General features: G+C 40.3%; 1 protein-coding gene across 5 annotated transcripts in view; it reads right to left on the minus strand.

The window, feature by feature from the left end:
* Nucleotides 1–17,514, minus strand: part of DOCK11 (dedicator of cytokinesis 11) — a 193,257-nt gene that overhangs the window by 125,412 nt on the left and 50,331 nt on the right. For all 5 annotated transcript variants that reach the window (XM_067723766.1, XM_067723763.1, XM_067723765.1 and 2 more), the window contains exons 7-12: nucleotides 12,633–12,767; nucleotides 10,189–10,366; nucleotides 9,695–9,774; nucleotides 8,077–8,160; nucleotides 3,398–3,538; nucleotides 1,992–2,204 (exon numbers count right to left, since the gene is read on the minus strand). In XM_067723766.1, coding sequence (XP_067579867.1) covers nucleotides 1,992–2,204; nucleotides 3,398–3,538; nucleotides 8,077–8,160; nucleotides 9,695–9,774; nucleotides 10,189–10,366; nucleotides 12,633–12,767 — 831 coding nt within the window. The remainder of the gene's footprint in view (nucleotides 1–1,991; nucleotides 2,205–3,397; nucleotides 3,539–8,076; nucleotides 8,161–9,694; nucleotides 9,775–10,188; nucleotides 10,367–12,632; nucleotides 12,768–17,514) is intronic.

Below are 17,514 nucleotides of genomic sequence, written 5' to 3' on the forward strand. Positions count from 1 at the left end.
CTGCCTAATGTTGTTGACTGAGGTCTTTCAAACAGACCTAGGCTCAAATCCCACCTTCACCACTACCAGCCATGTCATGACGGGGAGCTTACTTAGCCTCCCTGATCAGCAGTTTCCTCATCTGCAAAACAGCAATAATTATTCTATTTCACAAGACAATGGTGTTTACATGGGACACCAATGGAAAATTCTGGCACACAAGAGATATGCAAAAAATGCTGATTTTCTTCCTGACCTAGGTTATAGGTGGGATGACCCCTGAAACCACAATTTAAACTTCTTGTATCGAACAGACAGCTGAGCACACTGAACTAATGCAGCAAGTACATCATTGGCTTAGAAGGACTTATTTGACACTGTGTGGAAAATTTTAAACATATAATTCAATAGCAGGTTCTCAAATACTTGTAATACTGTCTTGCTCAATCTCTCTTTTAGAAGCATAGGCCGTCACAGTGGAACGTTCAAGTATGTGACAACCACAGTCTGAGTAACAAACTAAGAGGATGTAAGGGAATGAGGAGCAACATGGGGAAAAACGACCACAGGTCCACAGCCCAGAGGTGAGTGACAGCACATGTCAAGTCCCCTACCATTGGGCAATCTGTATCAATGAGCATAATCTTTGACCCTGAAAACGCCAATGCTTGAAATTTATTCTAAGGAGATAATTCAACAAGTGAGCGAACATGTAAGCACAAGGATGCAATAATGCAGTGTTCTTTATGACATCCCCAAATTAGAAATATCCTAATGAGCTAAATCAGTGGAATAACAGATTAGCCTTTAATAAGAATGTGACTGAGCCAGATAGTGATACAGGGTGATAAACACGATGCTGAATAAATACAGTAGGTATAAACCAGCACGACTATGATACAGTCTGTAGAAGAGTACACATAATGTGTATGTGTTTATATATACACAACAGAGACATCTAGAAAGATGTTTGCCAAAATGTTAATAGTTATTGTCTATAGATGCTGATTTTTACTTTCTTCTTTATTACTTTTTGTATTGTTCGAATTTTCTACATGATAATGTATTTATTTTTACAATCAGAAGAAAAAGGAACATTTTTATTTAGGGTAAAAGAAATCTCATTACAATGCGAGCTGCTTTGTTCTGCTGCTTCCCACTTTAATTCTCTGCCACACTCTAGTTTCCTTTCAGTTGCAAAAGTCTAGAAGGCAGACCATCAATTCTGCTCTGCCTAACCTCTTATGGCGTCCAGTCTGGTCAGAGGTCAAAATGCCAGGGAACTGTTAGGCTCCTTCCAAAGGGCATTCTTTGCCTCAGATAGGATAGGGGAGCGTAGCATTACAGCTGTGACACAAGAACTCCTTGAATAAAGAGAGTTTATGCTCCATTAAAACTACCTACTCAGGGGCTTCCTTGGTGGCGCAGTGGTTGAGAGTCCGCCTGCCGATGCAGGGGACACAGGTTCGTGCCCCGGTCCGGGAAGATCCCACATGCCGCAGAGCGGCTGGGCCCGTGAGCCATGGCCGCTGAGCCTGCGCGTCCAGAGCCTGTGCTCCGCAACGGGAGAGGCCACAACAGTGAGAGGCCCGCGTACCACAAAAAAAAAACAACAGAAAACTACCTACTCAGAATGGGAATGGGAGTTAAGAGGGGAAGGTTATTGTAGGGTCAACTTTTTCTTCAAAGAAACGAGTCTTACAGGTACTTATTGCCTTGCTCAAAAGTATGCGCAGGGGTACAGGGGTGTGTCTGTGTCATCTGCATTCCATCTCACAAAATACTTCCTTTGAGATTCACATCACGGTCTCACTTCACCAGTGTATTATTAGCATATTTGCTGGTTTCCTTTTTTTCCCCTCCAACTTCAGTCACCAGAAAAACATCTATACACAGATCCTACAAGAGATGGAATACCCATGAAAACACTGGCCTGAAACTATGAAGGAACCCAAGGGTGTTTCTGTTTCTTATTCTGAATGGGCTACCAAGGCTAAAAGATCATTCCTTACCTGCCTTATGTAGCGTAACTGAGATTCAGCAATTCCATGAATGAAAGACTCCGGTGAAGAACCTCTTGAGTTTCCATCACTAGCCAGTTGGGTTGAAGGGCTCCACAGCATTTCACGGACAGATGCGGGATTCAGGTCTACGTGGAAGTCAGCTGAAATCTTACAATTGTTCTTCACATCAAATAAGGCAAGATTTATAAAAAAGGGTTCAACCTGGGAATGAAAACCATTACGTTTTTAAACTATGACTTTTATTTTAGGTGGGGTGAGGGGAGGGACACAAATTACAAAATAATTTTTTTTAATTCCTCTGAGTTCAACATTTAGCTAAAATTGCATTGTGGCTCATTTGCATATAAGAAAGAGCATTCTAAATAACAGACTATCAAGTTTTAACTTCTGTCAGGTATAATTTCACAAGCTATAAATTTTTTAAAATGATGCGTAGAAATCAGAAGCCACATTTAAAGAACTTCAACTGTTCCATGAATAAATTTTAATTCTCCACAGGCTTATTGAAATTACCCCAAAATAATGCCGGTATTACAGAGCAGAAATAAATCTTCCCTTTTGCTATGTTACAGCTTATTGGATTATACATTTAATAAGAGCTAATATCAGTGAACATCCAATTACTTGACAAAAGCTTTGCTCCATCAGCAATTTTGGAAGACATGATTCCTCTCCACAGATGGCATTTGAAAGCTGGTCACAAAGAGAAATTTCATGCCAGATGGCATAAAGATTAACCCTTTACACACCGAAAGTCTGCTAGTGCATCTCAGCTACTTTGTTAGAGAATAAATCATCACTGTGGATATTTCTCAAAGACAAAGTAGAACCCTCAAAAAGATGAACATAAAATGCAGTCTCTTTGGCGATTTTACATTCATAGTTTCAAGTATTCCTAAGTAGCTCAAATGATGCATGACAGCTAATAATTAGAATTTGCTGTGAAGAACAGAATGAATTTACCCTATGAGAATAGTGAGTGAGGTGGAGCTGACTGCACAGCATCTGTGTTCCTCCATGGCTTTGGTGTTCCTTACTCATGGCTATGAGTCAATTTCACAGAAGTCATATTCTCTGATAGAATTTACAAATTTGAGGGCTTTCCACGCTCTGCAGACAAGTCCCTCTTGAATGTAAAGAGCCTACCTACTCTACCTGCTATTTTGAATAGGTAAGACTTTCATGAATCCTCTCAAGATGAAAACACATTCCTATTCTGGCAAAATAAAGACATGTATGGAATTCTTCCATGTCAAATGTATCGTAACATGTAGCAATGGAATTTGCATGCAGTAAATTAGTTCTCAGAACAAAATTGAAAATCTTAAAAAAATAAGGAAGAAGTTTCCTTAATGCACTGGTTTAATGGAGGTAGAAGGAAAATTCATACATACGTTTGTGGGTGGTCCTTTTGCATTGTCTCCAACTTGACCCAAGATATTGAACGTTAAATCATGGCAATTTACCAGGAAACGTTTATTGCACTTTTCCTCAAATGGCTTTATATCAGGTTCAATTCCGGAAAAGTCCAACCTCTACAAAATATATAATATGAATCAATTCTCCCCCAAAATAGATATTATATGAATATAGATCTATGCATAAAAATTGCAAAATCCAACAGTTCTCTGTCCATTCTTCATTTGAACTCTTATTTTTGTATTCAACAAGGCTTTGTAGAGCTCTTATAGTAAGGTTCAAACACAGATAGAGAGAAATCCCGACCTCACCCTCCACCCCACTCCTCTGACTTCATCTCCTATCCTCCCCCCGACCTCTGTTCAGCCCCACTGGCCTCCTTGGTTATTTCTCCAGCACACCAAGTATACTCCCACCTCAGGACCTTTGCACTTGGTGTTCTGTAAGGAACCCTCTTCCCCCAAGATAACTGCAAGGCTTATTTACCAGGGTGAGCCTCACCAGGGTGAGGCTTCATTTCATTCAAGTGTCTAATCAATTGGCATTTCCACAGAAAGACCTTCCTTAATTCCCTATATAAAACTACATACTGGGCTTCCCTGGTGGCGCAGTGGTTGAGAGTCCGTCTGCCGATGCAGGGGACACGGGTTCGTGCCCTGGTCCGGGAAGACCCCACATGCCGCGGAGCGGCTGGGCCCGTGAGCCATGGCCGCTGAGCCTGCGCGTCCGGAGCCTGTGCTCCACAACGGGAGAGGCCACAACAGTGAGAGACCCACGTACCGCAAAAGAACAAAAAACAAAACAAAACAAAAACTATATACTCTCTGAAAGTCTCTACTCCCTTTCTTTAATTTCGTTTTCTAACATTATTTTTGATATTTATTTGGTTGTTTATTGTTTGTCTTCCCCACAAAATATTATGTTCCAGGATGGTAGGAATTTTGTTTCTTTCATGAGCTGTGCAGGAGACAAATTTGACATGAATGGATATGGAAAGCAAGAATAACACAATGGCCTCTAACTTGGAAGATTCAGTAGACTGTGATGTTACAAACTTAGATGGGAAATAAAAATGAATAGCAGGTATGGGGGGGTGAACAGAGGTGATGAGTTCAGCTTGGGATGTGTTGAGTTTGAGGTGATGCAAGTAAGTGGTTGGAAAAATAGGAGAGGTGTGGGTTGGAGATCTGGATTTGGGCATCAGTGGTAACCAGGGTGAGGAGGACAAGGCCGGACCTCTGGGGACCACCTACATTGAAATGATGAGCAGAGGGAAAGGCATGTGCTCCTGAGCTCAGCTTCTAACAGAGCTGGGAGATGAACCCTGGCTGCCACAGAGATATATTTTTGAAAATTATTGTTATCTCAAAATAAAGTTTAAAAAAAGATACTGGGGGCTTCCCTGGTGGTGCAGTGGTTGAGAGTCCGCCTGCCGATGCAGGGGACACAGGTTCGTGCCCCGGTACGGGAAGATCCCACGTGCCGCGGAGCGGCTGGGCCCGTGAGCCATGGCCGCTGAGCCTGCGCGTCCGGAGTCTGTGCTCCGCAACGGCAGAGGCCACAACAGTGAGAGGCCCGCGTACCGCAAAAAATAAATAAATAAATAAAAATTTTTTAAAAATAAAAAAGGATATTGGGAGTCAAAGAATTCCTCTCACAGAATCCTCCTCCTTAGCTCACACGGCTCAGGAGATCCTGAGTTCATCTGTTCATTCTAACGGTCTGAACAGACTCACATTCTGTGCACAAATGGGAGGAAAAGTATATACTGTGGGACAACTTACTATACTTTCGATAAGACCAGAGACAGGGTAGATGGGAAATGACTGGATGAATCCGAGCAGAATATACTGCCAGTATGGAAAACTCAAGCCAAGAAACATAAGAATTTTTCTCAATTGCCTGAGTATTTCAAGCCAAAACAGGTATTGTGACTGAAGAGTCTTGGATAATTATAGCTGTCCTGACCTTGCCTACATCACTGACAAAATTCTCCTTAAAAGGGCCTAAAATATAATATTCGTACCTGAAAGCACGATTTTCCCCCCAGAGTCTATTTATCTACAAATGTGTGGGACTAGACAGCTCCCTCTTGAACACTTATCTATCTGTGGAGCCAGCGGAGGCAAGTCATTGCCATGGAGATCAATTCTAATTTCCGCCCATTTATCTGCTCTCCTTTCTAGCTTACTCAGACGGTGGAATGTGAAGAGAAGCTGGACTAAACGCCCCCAGCCCCCAAATCCTTTCCCTTCTGAGGCCTAAGAGTGCAAATGTTGGGACATATGGCCATCCTCAGTAGTTCAAAGTTGGAGCCACCCCCTTCAGTCAGTGTTTCTTTTCTTTTGTTTTTTGTGTTTTTTAAAATTTTTTGTCTGCCTCTTCTTTGGGGGATGCTTATTAGGCGTGTACATTTTTAATTTTTTTGGCCGTGCCACTTGGAATGTAGGATCTTAGTTCCCCAATGAGGGATCGAACCCGTGCCCCCTGCATTGGAAACACAGAGTCTTAACCACTGGACCGCCAGGGAATTCCCCAGTGCTTCTTTATTCTCTACGGTCAGTGGAAGAAAACACATCTCTAAACACTGAACTCTGGCCAAAAGTGACAGCCGATATTATAGGATGACACTGCCTACCTAGAAAAGTACTCGACACACACAACCTAGATTTCTCTGCAGTGAAACTGCCTTCCATAACCAACACTGAAGTCAATTTTCTGTCAAACTTTCATTGCAACAGTGAATTTTTCTCTCACTGTGTAGCTCACTGATAAACAACTCAAACATAAAATCAGTTCAGTTCCATGACCACAAAAACACTACACCACAGATTTTTTAAAGACACTAGATTGAGTTTCAACCACAGTCAATTGGCTTCTTTGTATACAATCAAAGAGTCTGACATGTTCAATTAGAGCCCAATCATGATGATGAGGGGTGGGATCAAAGGCTCAGACATGCTTGGAATGAGTAAATTTCTGAATGAATATCTTAGAACTAACATTCCCAAGGCCTGCTATACCCCTTTTTGTTTTAATTCATACAACTTACACAAATAATATAGTAGTGCTATGGAGAAAAAGGGAGAGAACATTTAAAACAAATTTTCCCCAGATAATTTTATTTTCTCATGTGGTATTTTATTAAGGAAAAACTTTTGCATTATTTATAGACTATATACTTTTTCCATTTCAGACTAAAAACTTTTAGTTAGAAAACTGTATGAAGTGGGGGCTTCCCTGGCGGCGGAGTGGTTAAGAATCCGCCTGCCAGTGCAGGGGACACGGGTTCGAGCCCTGGTCCAGGAAGATCCCACATGCCGCGGAGCAACTAAGCCTGTGGCACACAACTACCGAGCCTGCGCTCTAGAGCCCGCAAGCCACAACTACTGAGACCACGTGCCACAACTACTGAAGCCCACGCGACTAGAGCCCGTGCTCCGCAACAAGAGAAGCCACCGCAGTGAGAAGCCCGTGCACCACAACAAAGAGTAGCCCCAGCTCACTGCAACCAGAGAAAGCCCTCGCGCAGCAACGAAGACCCAACGCAGCCAAAGATAAATAAATAAATTTATTAAAATAAATCAGAGGAGGCTCCTCTTTAAAAAAAAAAAAAAGAAAGAAAACTGTATGAAGCAAAAAGAAATGAAAACAAAATCAGTCTTCCCCAAATTATTTTATATTGTATTGACATATTTTCACTGAGGAAAAAACTGTAATGCTTATATAATGCGTACTTTTCTATTGAAAAAATCCCACAGATTTTAATTAGAAATCTCATGTAGAAAAATTGAAAAGAAAACCAAAATATTCATCTTCCCTCAAATAATTTCATTTTCTTGTGAAATAGTTTCCATTGGGAAAAATATTTGTAACATTTATACACAGCAGAATTTTTCCATTTTAAAAAATCAGCAATTTAATTAGAAAACATGATGGAATTACCTAAATGGGAAAAGAATATGAAAAAGGATACATGTATATGTATAACTGAATCACTGTGCTATACACCTGAAACTAACACAACATTATTAATCAATTATATGCCAATATAAAATAAAAAATTTTTAAAGAGGTAAAATAAGAAAATATCATGGAATTAAATATTAACTACCTATATATCTTAGTACAAAAAGTGCCTCACTCTCATGAAAGAGATTAAAATACACATGTGCACATAAACCTGTACTTCCCTGCACCGCTTTCCAGTTTAAGTGAGATACATGAAAATTATCCCAGTTCTACAGGCCTACATCAAAAGTGGAAAATAAACACGTCTCATATGACTTGGTGTTCCTTACACTGCAGATATTCACTGCTACTGGATCACAATTGTATTTAATGGGTTAAAAGCACTGAAACCATTGTTAAGGACTCTTCAATTTATCCATTTTGAGGAGTGAGATGAAGTGAAAAGAATATAAAGAACTGAGAGAAAAATATATATATATATATGTTGTCCCAAACTATTTGTATATACGCTAGCCCTCTTAGTGAAGTTAGCTGTTAAGCTACTTGTTCAAAGTAAGCAAGACAAGTATAAAGCAATAGATATGCCCAGTAGTGCAAAAATCAGTGATTTCAACATTTCAGACATTGTTTATCTGAATAAGCAACTATTCTAGGATTATTTAAAGAAATGTATCATTAATACCTGAACTTCCGAGTCAAAAGAAAAGAGGTTCTGTCTTCCATCTCCTCTACTGAGTTTGTTCAGCTGTTCAGTTTCTCTTCCATACTAAAATTAAAACAAACATATATATATACACACACACACACAAACACGAAACATTACTTCATTTCCGTCAAAACAGTATTAAATGCCATTTAATTATCTAGTTTATGTGAAACTAGCAATCTGCCACAGCTTCAAAAAATATACTATTCTTGGGCTTCCCTGGTGGCGCAGTGGTTGAGAGTCCGCCTGCCGAGGCAGGGGACGTGGGTTCGTGCCCCGGCCCGGGAAGATCACACATGCCGCGGAGCGACTGGGCCCGTGAGCCATGGCCGCTGAGCCTGCGCGTCCGGAGCCTGTGCTCCGCAACGGGAGAGGCCACAACAGTGAGAGGCCTGCGTACCGCAAAAAAAAAAAAAAAAAAAAAAAAAAAAAAAAAAAAATATATATATATATATATATATATATATATATATACACACTATTTCCAATCACTTAAGGTGGATAAAGAATGCTTGCTGGGCAGAGAATCACAGTCACCATGATCCATAAATAAGCTATAGATCAGCTTCTTATACTTTCTATATGCCTTTTATAATACCAAGAATACTGTTCAACCCATAGTACAAAAAAGAAATACAAGAGACTTTGGATGTAAAAGAGAATAAACGAGAGAAAACACTATCTTTTATATATCCATGGTGCTAGCCATGGAATATTATACACAATTCTGATTCCATCACTTTAGGAAAAACATAATGGGCTCTACGGTCTGGAATGACAAAGACTCAGAGGGGATACATTAAAAGCTACAGGGGATCATGAGTGTGTTCCTAAATTTTGGAAGACAGCTTTGAAGCTTAAGAGAACGCTAAATTTCAAACAGAAAAAAGTAACATCTAAACCTGTGTAACTTAATAGTTCAGGAAGAGGAATAAAGTAAAAATATAAATAGGTTTGGTAAGGATTTAAATGAAGAAATGGGTCATAACCTCCTAATCTATTATAGTAGAGAGTCCACAGAGTAATATATGTAACCTACTAAGATAGGTATGATAATCACCTCTACACTTTCAAAACTGGCTCACTTCAAACACCAAAGAGCAGAGTAACTAACACAAACGCTGTCTGTTAACCAAAATCTTTATCTGATGAAATTATTCATATACATATACATAGGCAGCCACATACAGAAAGACTATGATTTTCATACAAAATTAACATATACAAATCATTAGATTGAATATCATGTTCAATCTTCATCAAGAGCCCCTTGAATGAAGCATAGTTAGTGTATGAATGGCATACAGTAACTGAACTGAATAAGAAGTAGCAGATAAAATCAATAAAGTCACTAAAGTCTAGAAGTACTTCTTGGCATCTAGGAAAACAAATAACATTTTCCAAACTGTTAGTTGGCACTTACAGGTCCAGCTTTAGGAGTGTAACTTTTCTTTTACCATCTCTACCTGTTTCACTCATTTGTTGTGGTTTTTAACTTAGAAATGACATTGCCACATGGAATCCAGCATTCAAACTTTAATAGCTAATCCTGCATTGTCTCAGTTGAAGGCAAGTTGCCATCAGAAAGATGTACCTTCATCAGTTCCGGATGCATGCTCCGTTCCAAGCTGGCCATGATGTTCTCGGCTTTTCCTTGGCTGCTAGTTTCATCATCTGCGAATTCATTAAAAGCAGATGTTCTAAACCATGCAGACCATTACTAATCACCTAAGCGGAATATCCTAACTATCTCCCTCTCCCACCCCAACCTCTCCTACTAGATTTATTGCAAAGAATTTTGATTATGAAAGCACAGGGAAAACTCTAATGGGCTTTTGAAAATCTGCCATGAATTCCCTATCTGTTTCAGTCTGGTTATATTTCATATGTCAGAGCCCATGTAGCATATCAACTCTTAAAAAAAAGAAAGAAAGAAAAGAAAACCCTATCAACCTCCATAGTCACTTTTAATGAAGAAGCAGGTCACCTGCAAGATTAAGAGTTCTATATTCACTCTACACAAAGGACATTCCCATGGATTAAAGACAAGGGCTTTACCTCAATAATGAATCATTTAAAAATTCTGACCTTGTGCTGCCTCTACCGTCTCCTTTTTCTCTTGCACTAAACTGTCGGTATTGATCTGAATAATCTTTTTCAAAGTTATCAACCATTCCTCCATTTCCTGCTCAGTTTCAGCAGCCAGATAATGGCTATACTTATCTAACATCTTGAGTTCGAAAGCATGACGGCGCATTTTGGGGCACTGGAGGGGGGAAAAAAAAAAGACGTGTTCAGTTAGTTTAGTTGCCCTTTTAATATTAGATTTCATTAGTTTATTTACTTTTACCTCAGCTCAGCACATATGTACGTCAATACTTCCATGAAAGAACTGCTTCTTTCAACAAGGAATAGAAATTCCAAGACGACGAATGACCACGTCAAACATCTTATTTATCCCCCTCAGTACTGAGCACAGCAGTATATGCACAAAGTTGGCATAAAATACTACACGTTGAGTGAGTATTATCATTTAAGGCCTTCTGACATCCTCCACGTTTGGATAATCAAACTACCAGCATAAAAAGAAGCAAATGTTTTACTATTTCCACCCTGCTTTAAGTTTTCCTGGCATATTCACAGATTTTCAAAATCAGCCCTTAAAAACCAGCTTAAATGTGACCTGAAATAAACCTGGTACTTGCTTTATATCACACCATAAAATGCAATATCACTATCTGATTCACTCTGCCATGCAGAATATGAAATGCATCACAGTTGGTTCATATTAGATTGTGGCTCTCCATAAAAGTGATGGAAATGGCCCAGGCTGAATGCTAGCATACAAGGAAAATAGAAGCCTCTTCCTTTCCTCAAACACGATGCCACCTCTTTTATATTGCCACCTCCTCTGTCATGACAAAAGAAATGACACACTCTCCCCCGCTCCCAAATACCTCAGCATTAATTTCAAGAAAGGCTCATGAATCAGTAATTTTCCAGTGCGTGGTCATCATTCAAGAAGGAACCAAGGGAAGTTCCTCCTCATCTTCAAAGCGTAGTAAAGAATGAAATGAAACTGCTGTAGCAAGTCATAAAGATTTATATATTTGAAAATATTTGGGAGGAGGGAATCGTAAATAGAGGAGCACCAGAAAAGGAGGTCAGTCCGGACTAGAGCTAATTGAGAAAATCTGGGAATTGTATGTGCCTTCTTTCAGTAGATAAGAAAGCTGTCACATTTATATATATATAAAAGAAGGCAACTTCTATTCGCATAGATCTTTATAGCTTTTATATTTCATGTTTTAAAGTGTGTCTTCACTTGCTCCTCATGACAATCTCATTTGATAAAGCGAGTAGATATTATTAATCCCACTTTACAGTTCTGAAAACTAAGATTCAGGTAGGCTGAGGGTGTTGAAGCAACATCTCCTGCCTTCCACTCAATGCAGTGCTCCTTCTTGTCGACCAGGCCACCCCGGCTCTGTAGTAATGGCTCCTATCACACGGTCAATCAACTTCCTATTGAATCATCTCTCTGCCCTCTGCTTCCCACCCCATCCACGCTAACCCTAATGTCCCTGCCTCCTCAAGTAACTCAAATCAGCAAACATTTGGTAAGCCCCTACTGTATGTGCAACTCTGCTGATCACTATAAGGGACCCAGACATGAATATGACATGGTCCCTGTAATCCAAAAAGGAACGCACAGAGCTAAGTACAGTGGTAGCACAGGGGAGGTGGAGCTTAATTCCATGAGGGTGAAGAAGAACACAAAAAATGTTTCATGCCACAAGTCCCATTTGAGCCAAGTCTTAACAGATAAGATTCAAACAGGAACAGAAGGGGAAGTACATGCCAAGCAGAGAAGCAAATGTAAGAAAGGCACACAGGCGTGAAACTCAGTGGAGTGCTTAGCCTGGCGTGACTAGAGCACAGAATGTGTATGGGGATGCCGGGGGATGGGGTTAGTAAGGTCAAATCACTGCGGGCCTGCAATGCCCTGGTAAGAGATTTCGAGCTCACTCTGCAAGACAATAAATCAAGAGCCAAAAGGTTTTTTGTTTTTGTTTTTTTAACACCTTTACTGGAGTATAATTGCTTTACAATGGTGTGTTAGTTTCTGCTTTATAACAAAGTGAATGAGTTATACATATACGTATGTTCCCATATCTCTTCCCTCTTGCGTCTCCCTCCCACCCACCCTACCTATCCCAGTGAAGGACCCCATCTACGTCTTAGGAAGCCGGATGACACATCAGAAGGCAGGAAGGGGAGACTCTAGGCAAGACAAGATAAAAGGGGGAACCAGAGGAAGACAGTGAGAATGGAAAGAAGGTAAGAGATTCAAGAGGCACCCTGGAGCAGACTCCAAAGGACTGGGTAAACACTTGAATAGTGGCACAGAGGGAGAGTGGGAACTCTGAAGAGGATTCTGAATTGCTAGTATGAATGTTTTGGTGGATGCAGATGTCATTAACCAAGGCAGAAAAAGACTGAGGTTCTTAAAAGTTGATCAATAACCCTACCTGAACAACATCAATGCAGGCATCCAAGTAGATGCAACCTTTAGATTCTTTTGAATTTTTCTCATCTTTATAGGAATTGAGAATATACGAACCATCGGGAAGCTGAGTTAAGTAAAAATACCGTCTCTTGAACACCTATGGGGGAAAAAACAGCAGTGACACATTTGTTATGTATACATTGCATTTGAACAAGAAACCTTGAAGGGCTTGCCACACGCATTATATCTGGACAATCTTCAGACAACTTGGGGAAGTCATTAGGAATTACCATTATCTTGATTTCGTTTTAAGATGGAGAGCTTGAAGTCAAGTGGTTTACTCTCAGTCAAGTATCTGGAGAAGTTTTAACACTTTAAAGTTCATAAAGCAGTTTTGTATCTGAATCACTACATTTCGCTACAGCATACTTCTGTTTAATTGCAAACCATGACTGGATTCTTATAATTTCGTTCACCTCACCACAAATCTAAGGGTGTACACACACACACACACACACACACACCCTCTATCATACAGTTACTTATCACCTGCACATCTTATTGCACTCACCTATGCTGCTCCAGTGTCCCCACTGCCGAGAGTCCAGCTTATAACACACTCACAGGGAAATACTGAGAGCAGTGAGATGCCACCAGTTGCTGTTCAGCAGCCTGTATGCTGAGATTTGAGTCAAAAGGCCCAATGTGATTGGGCCACGCGTTTGAAATTAGGGATTCACAACAGTTAAGGAGTAGCCTGTTGCTACAACTCACAGCGAAGCCCACAGCAATGGGGAAAAGGAGGAAAAGACAGCCTGATTCATTTATTCTGCCCCTCTACTCTCCCTTAAAAGACTCTTGGACCTGATGAAGGAAGTGGAAAAAGGGTTAGGGTTAGGATTCAGAGCTCTCTGATGAATCTATGCTTCTTTCAGTAAGCCACAGACTGCACGCTGTGTTCAGCATTTGTTATAGTAAAATTCCCCTGGTTAAGAGATCTAAAATCATTTCAGGACGGGAATGGGAAGACAGACTAGGAAACAGCCTCTTGGTGATCATATTGAAGAAACGCATTCCTATGCATCTTGTCTTACTCACAGAAGTCAGCTTTAAGACCTAAGCTGGCCATTTTCAATCACCCATCTGATAATCCAGTACGATCTCTGACTATTTTAAGAACTTTAATTATGGAAAGAGTATTATTTGGCAAGATTATTCTTGAAAACTACTTAACTCCTGGCAAAGTATCTAAGATATCAACAATTCATTTCTCCATGGCATGAGGGTAAGCAAAATATAGAAATAGGTTAAGGGGCATTTCTTTTAAGGAAAACCAGTAAAAAGAAATCATACGCTTGTAGTTATTTTTGACTTGTTCAAATATCACTGATCTTAGAATGAATGACAAAAATATACCAGTGTGAGGAACACCCTAACAGGTTAGACTGGTAAATGCTTACTGCTTCTGTTTCAGGGAGGGGCCCTGTGGGCTACATGGCATCAACAGAAAGAAGTCCAAGTAGAAAATACCACTTTGTTTTTCAATGCCAATCAGGTAATCATTACTGCATCAGTATACAAAGGCACAGAAAGTGTGTGTGTGTGTGTGTGTGTGTGTGTGATCTCATTTTACCCACATTTAAGTTTACTGCAACTATAATGAAGAAATCTAGATTCATATATAAGGAAAATGTTAATCATAACGGTGATCATATATATATGTGTATATATACATATATTTATGTTTGCTTATTTTCATGACAGTGGTTCATAGCTGTTATTAAATTGATGGAACCAGAAGACCTAAAATGACATAATGAGCTGATTTCAAATGAACAAAACACCACTTTTTAGAAGTTATCACAATACTTATGTATGACAAAAATTAAAATACATTTTCCAGGCAAAAGTTAACATAAAAAAAATTACAACCAGATTAGAATCTGAACCATGATCAAATCTAAAACTCAAAGTTCATAGATTCAGTAGTACAGTCTGTAGACTCCATTGGCACAGTCCTTAGCCAGCAACAGAGGAAGGGAAAACACAGAGCAAAACATCTGTGGCACAGAGTCAAATTATAGCCTGCAACATTTTTTTATGTACAGCTCCCTCACCAAGCAAAGATGTTTTGTGGCAGCCGCCATTGCCAATATTAGCAAAGCACGATCATCACAATAGAGATGGAAAGGGATCTGAAATTACAGTAAATCACTTCCTGTAACACTGCAATTATGTCTAAATGTGACACCGAGGTAAGGCAGCTCGTGAATCTGGGGAGAGAGCAGATGCCTGAAAGTCATACGATCTTGATTCTCACCCAGCATTCCTGCTCCCCAGCAGCGAAACCGTCCTCAAGACTCGGCTTCTCTCCTTCCTCACTTGTAAAATGATGGGATCAGATCAAATGATCTGTAAGATCCTCTTTTTTTTTCATGATCTACAAATAATTTTATTGAAAATGAACAAATAACACAGCAGCCTTCCCAGCTGGGGGCCACACTCCCCAAGCGATTTCCTACAGGCTTAAAGCACTCAGTTTTCACAGTAAGGACATTTTTTAAAAAATCATTTCTAGAGACAGCAGACTCTGCCCCAACGACAGATCTGTAAGATCTCGAAGACGTCTTCTCATTCTAATATTCTATGATATATGTTGGGTTTCCACTTCCGGGAAGCTTTTAAGGTACTTTTCAGAGAAGAAAGGGGTATCCTAAATCTCATATGGAACCAAAAAGGGAAGTCAGAAACAGGGCTTTTTTTAATGTTGCTATTTAGGGTACCGGTCTACGTTGTTTTTTTCCATTTCGAAAAGAAGACAACTGTTAAAATGATGACTATATAGAACAGTGGTAATTACCCTGTATCATACCTTTCATCTGAAGGCCTCAAGTCCTTTGTAACCAAGAGCTAATTCTTTTAATGTCACTTGACGATAAGCATTATTATCCACATTTTACCTAACAGCAAACTGAGGGACCAAGACCTCACTCAAGTTCACACAGACAAGTCGATGGCAGAACTGGAATCAGAATCACAGGACAATGACAAAGAGAATCTTGCCCAAACCTTCCAATGGCTTCCCATCAAGGTTAGAATAAGACCCCAAATCCTTCCCCCATAGCCTGGGATGATGTGCTGGCTCTGGCCTTGGATTATCTCTTGGATTTTATTTCTAATTATGCTGCTCCAGCTGTACTGGCTCACCTGCTGTTCCTCAAACAAAAAACCTTCTTCAGGCCTTTGCACGTCATGTCCCCTTCGCCTGGAAGCCTCTTGCCCCACATATCCACAGCTTCTTTCAGGCCTTCACTTGAATTTTACCTCCTCCGAGAGGCCTTCTATGACTACCTGCCCTCATGGCGGCACCTTATTTTAGTTTTTTCATAGAACGATCACTATTCAAATATATCTTATTCATCTATCTATTTATTTATTTGCTGTCTGCCTCTTTTAAACCGTTAAGGTCCAAGTCTCATCCACTGCTGTAGCCCCAGTACCTGTAACAGCGCCTGGAAAGCAATAAAATTTTGCAAATGAACGAGGAATGAATGAATAATTCATTCTCCAGTACAGATTCTCCAGCGGTTTCATCGAATAGAAGGGTGTTTCTCTGTAACGCCCATATTCTTTTTCCTCCTCCGCACCTTTATTATTTTTCCTAGATGGTGAACACAGCTGAAAATTCCCCACCGTACTCAGTGAGAGGCATGGTTCCTAATGAGTGGCCCACTCAGACCACCCAGAAGAATAAAATAGAGAGTTAGCCAAAGGAGATAATTCTCTGGGAACAGGTCCTGCCAAGTCTCCTGAAGGCCCTGAGCTGTCTGGATGACAACCTTTTGAACACTTACCATATGACCCTTTCTGGAGCAGGAACAAAGGCCTTTTGTCACTCGGTTGAATCAAAGATGGAAGGCCAGAAAGTTCGAGCACCTAGCATCCTCAAAATGAGGACAGCCTTTTATCATTTTATATAACAAATCTCAAAGGTGTTTACCTACGTGTGTTCCCTAGAGGGTAATTATTTACTGCTAAATTCTATGAACCAGGAGCCCTGAGAAAGGATGGTCTGAAGGCTTTGGCCAAGTAGGTGGGCCAGGAGCAATGTAGAAATGGGGCGGGGGAAACTTACTTGACTCATGTCTCTGATGGAACAGGAAAAAAGAGGCAGCAAGGAAAAGGAGAAAGCCGGAGACACACTGGGTCTCAGAGCTGTTCGAAGCGAAGATGAAAGAAACAGTGGGGAAGAAAACCCCACGACTTATCAGAAAATTGAACTGCAGTTAATTATACCGGAATGTCAGCAACGTCATCCTGCCGAATACCCCTACCAGTAGGTTGGCAACCTGATATATCACTCATCACTCTCCACTGTATCATATTACAGTCCTACCAAGTTTTAATATATTATATAGGTCTACTGTCTGGGAGACTGGTTAAAACTCAGATAGCTTTTCTTTGATAATTCTACCATATCTAGGCACTGGAGATGTTTTAACTATTTAGTTTGAAGCAAAGTCTAAAAGGAGGGGTCTACAATCCACCCTTCTCATTAGAGACAAATTATCTTTCTTAGAGCATGTCATGGCCCTGCTCAAATTTTCAATGACCCTCAGTTACCCACGTGGTAAGGCTCCCGTGCCTGATCTGGTATTCAAGGTGCTCTCACAGTCCTACTAATAATATAAAATAATAACAATCTGTGACATGTGTGGCGTGCCTACTACGTTACAGTTTCTGGCTAAGTGCTTTTCTCATATTACATCAGTGAATCCTCATAATGGCCTCGTGTGGTAATTACTGTTATCATCTCCATGTTACAGAGGAGAAACTGAGGCACGGGGCAATACCAAAGGACCAAATCGACTCCATCTCCCAAGACTACCCAACTTCACCTAACA

The sequence above is a fragment of the Pseudorca crassidens genome, chromosome X, assembly GCF_039906515.1.
Source record: "Pseudorca crassidens isolate mPseCra1 chromosome X, mPseCra1.hap1, whole genome shotgun sequence".
Classification (NCBI taxonomy): domain Eukaryota; kingdom Metazoa; phylum Chordata; class Mammalia; order Artiodactyla; family Delphinidae; genus Pseudorca; species Pseudorca crassidens.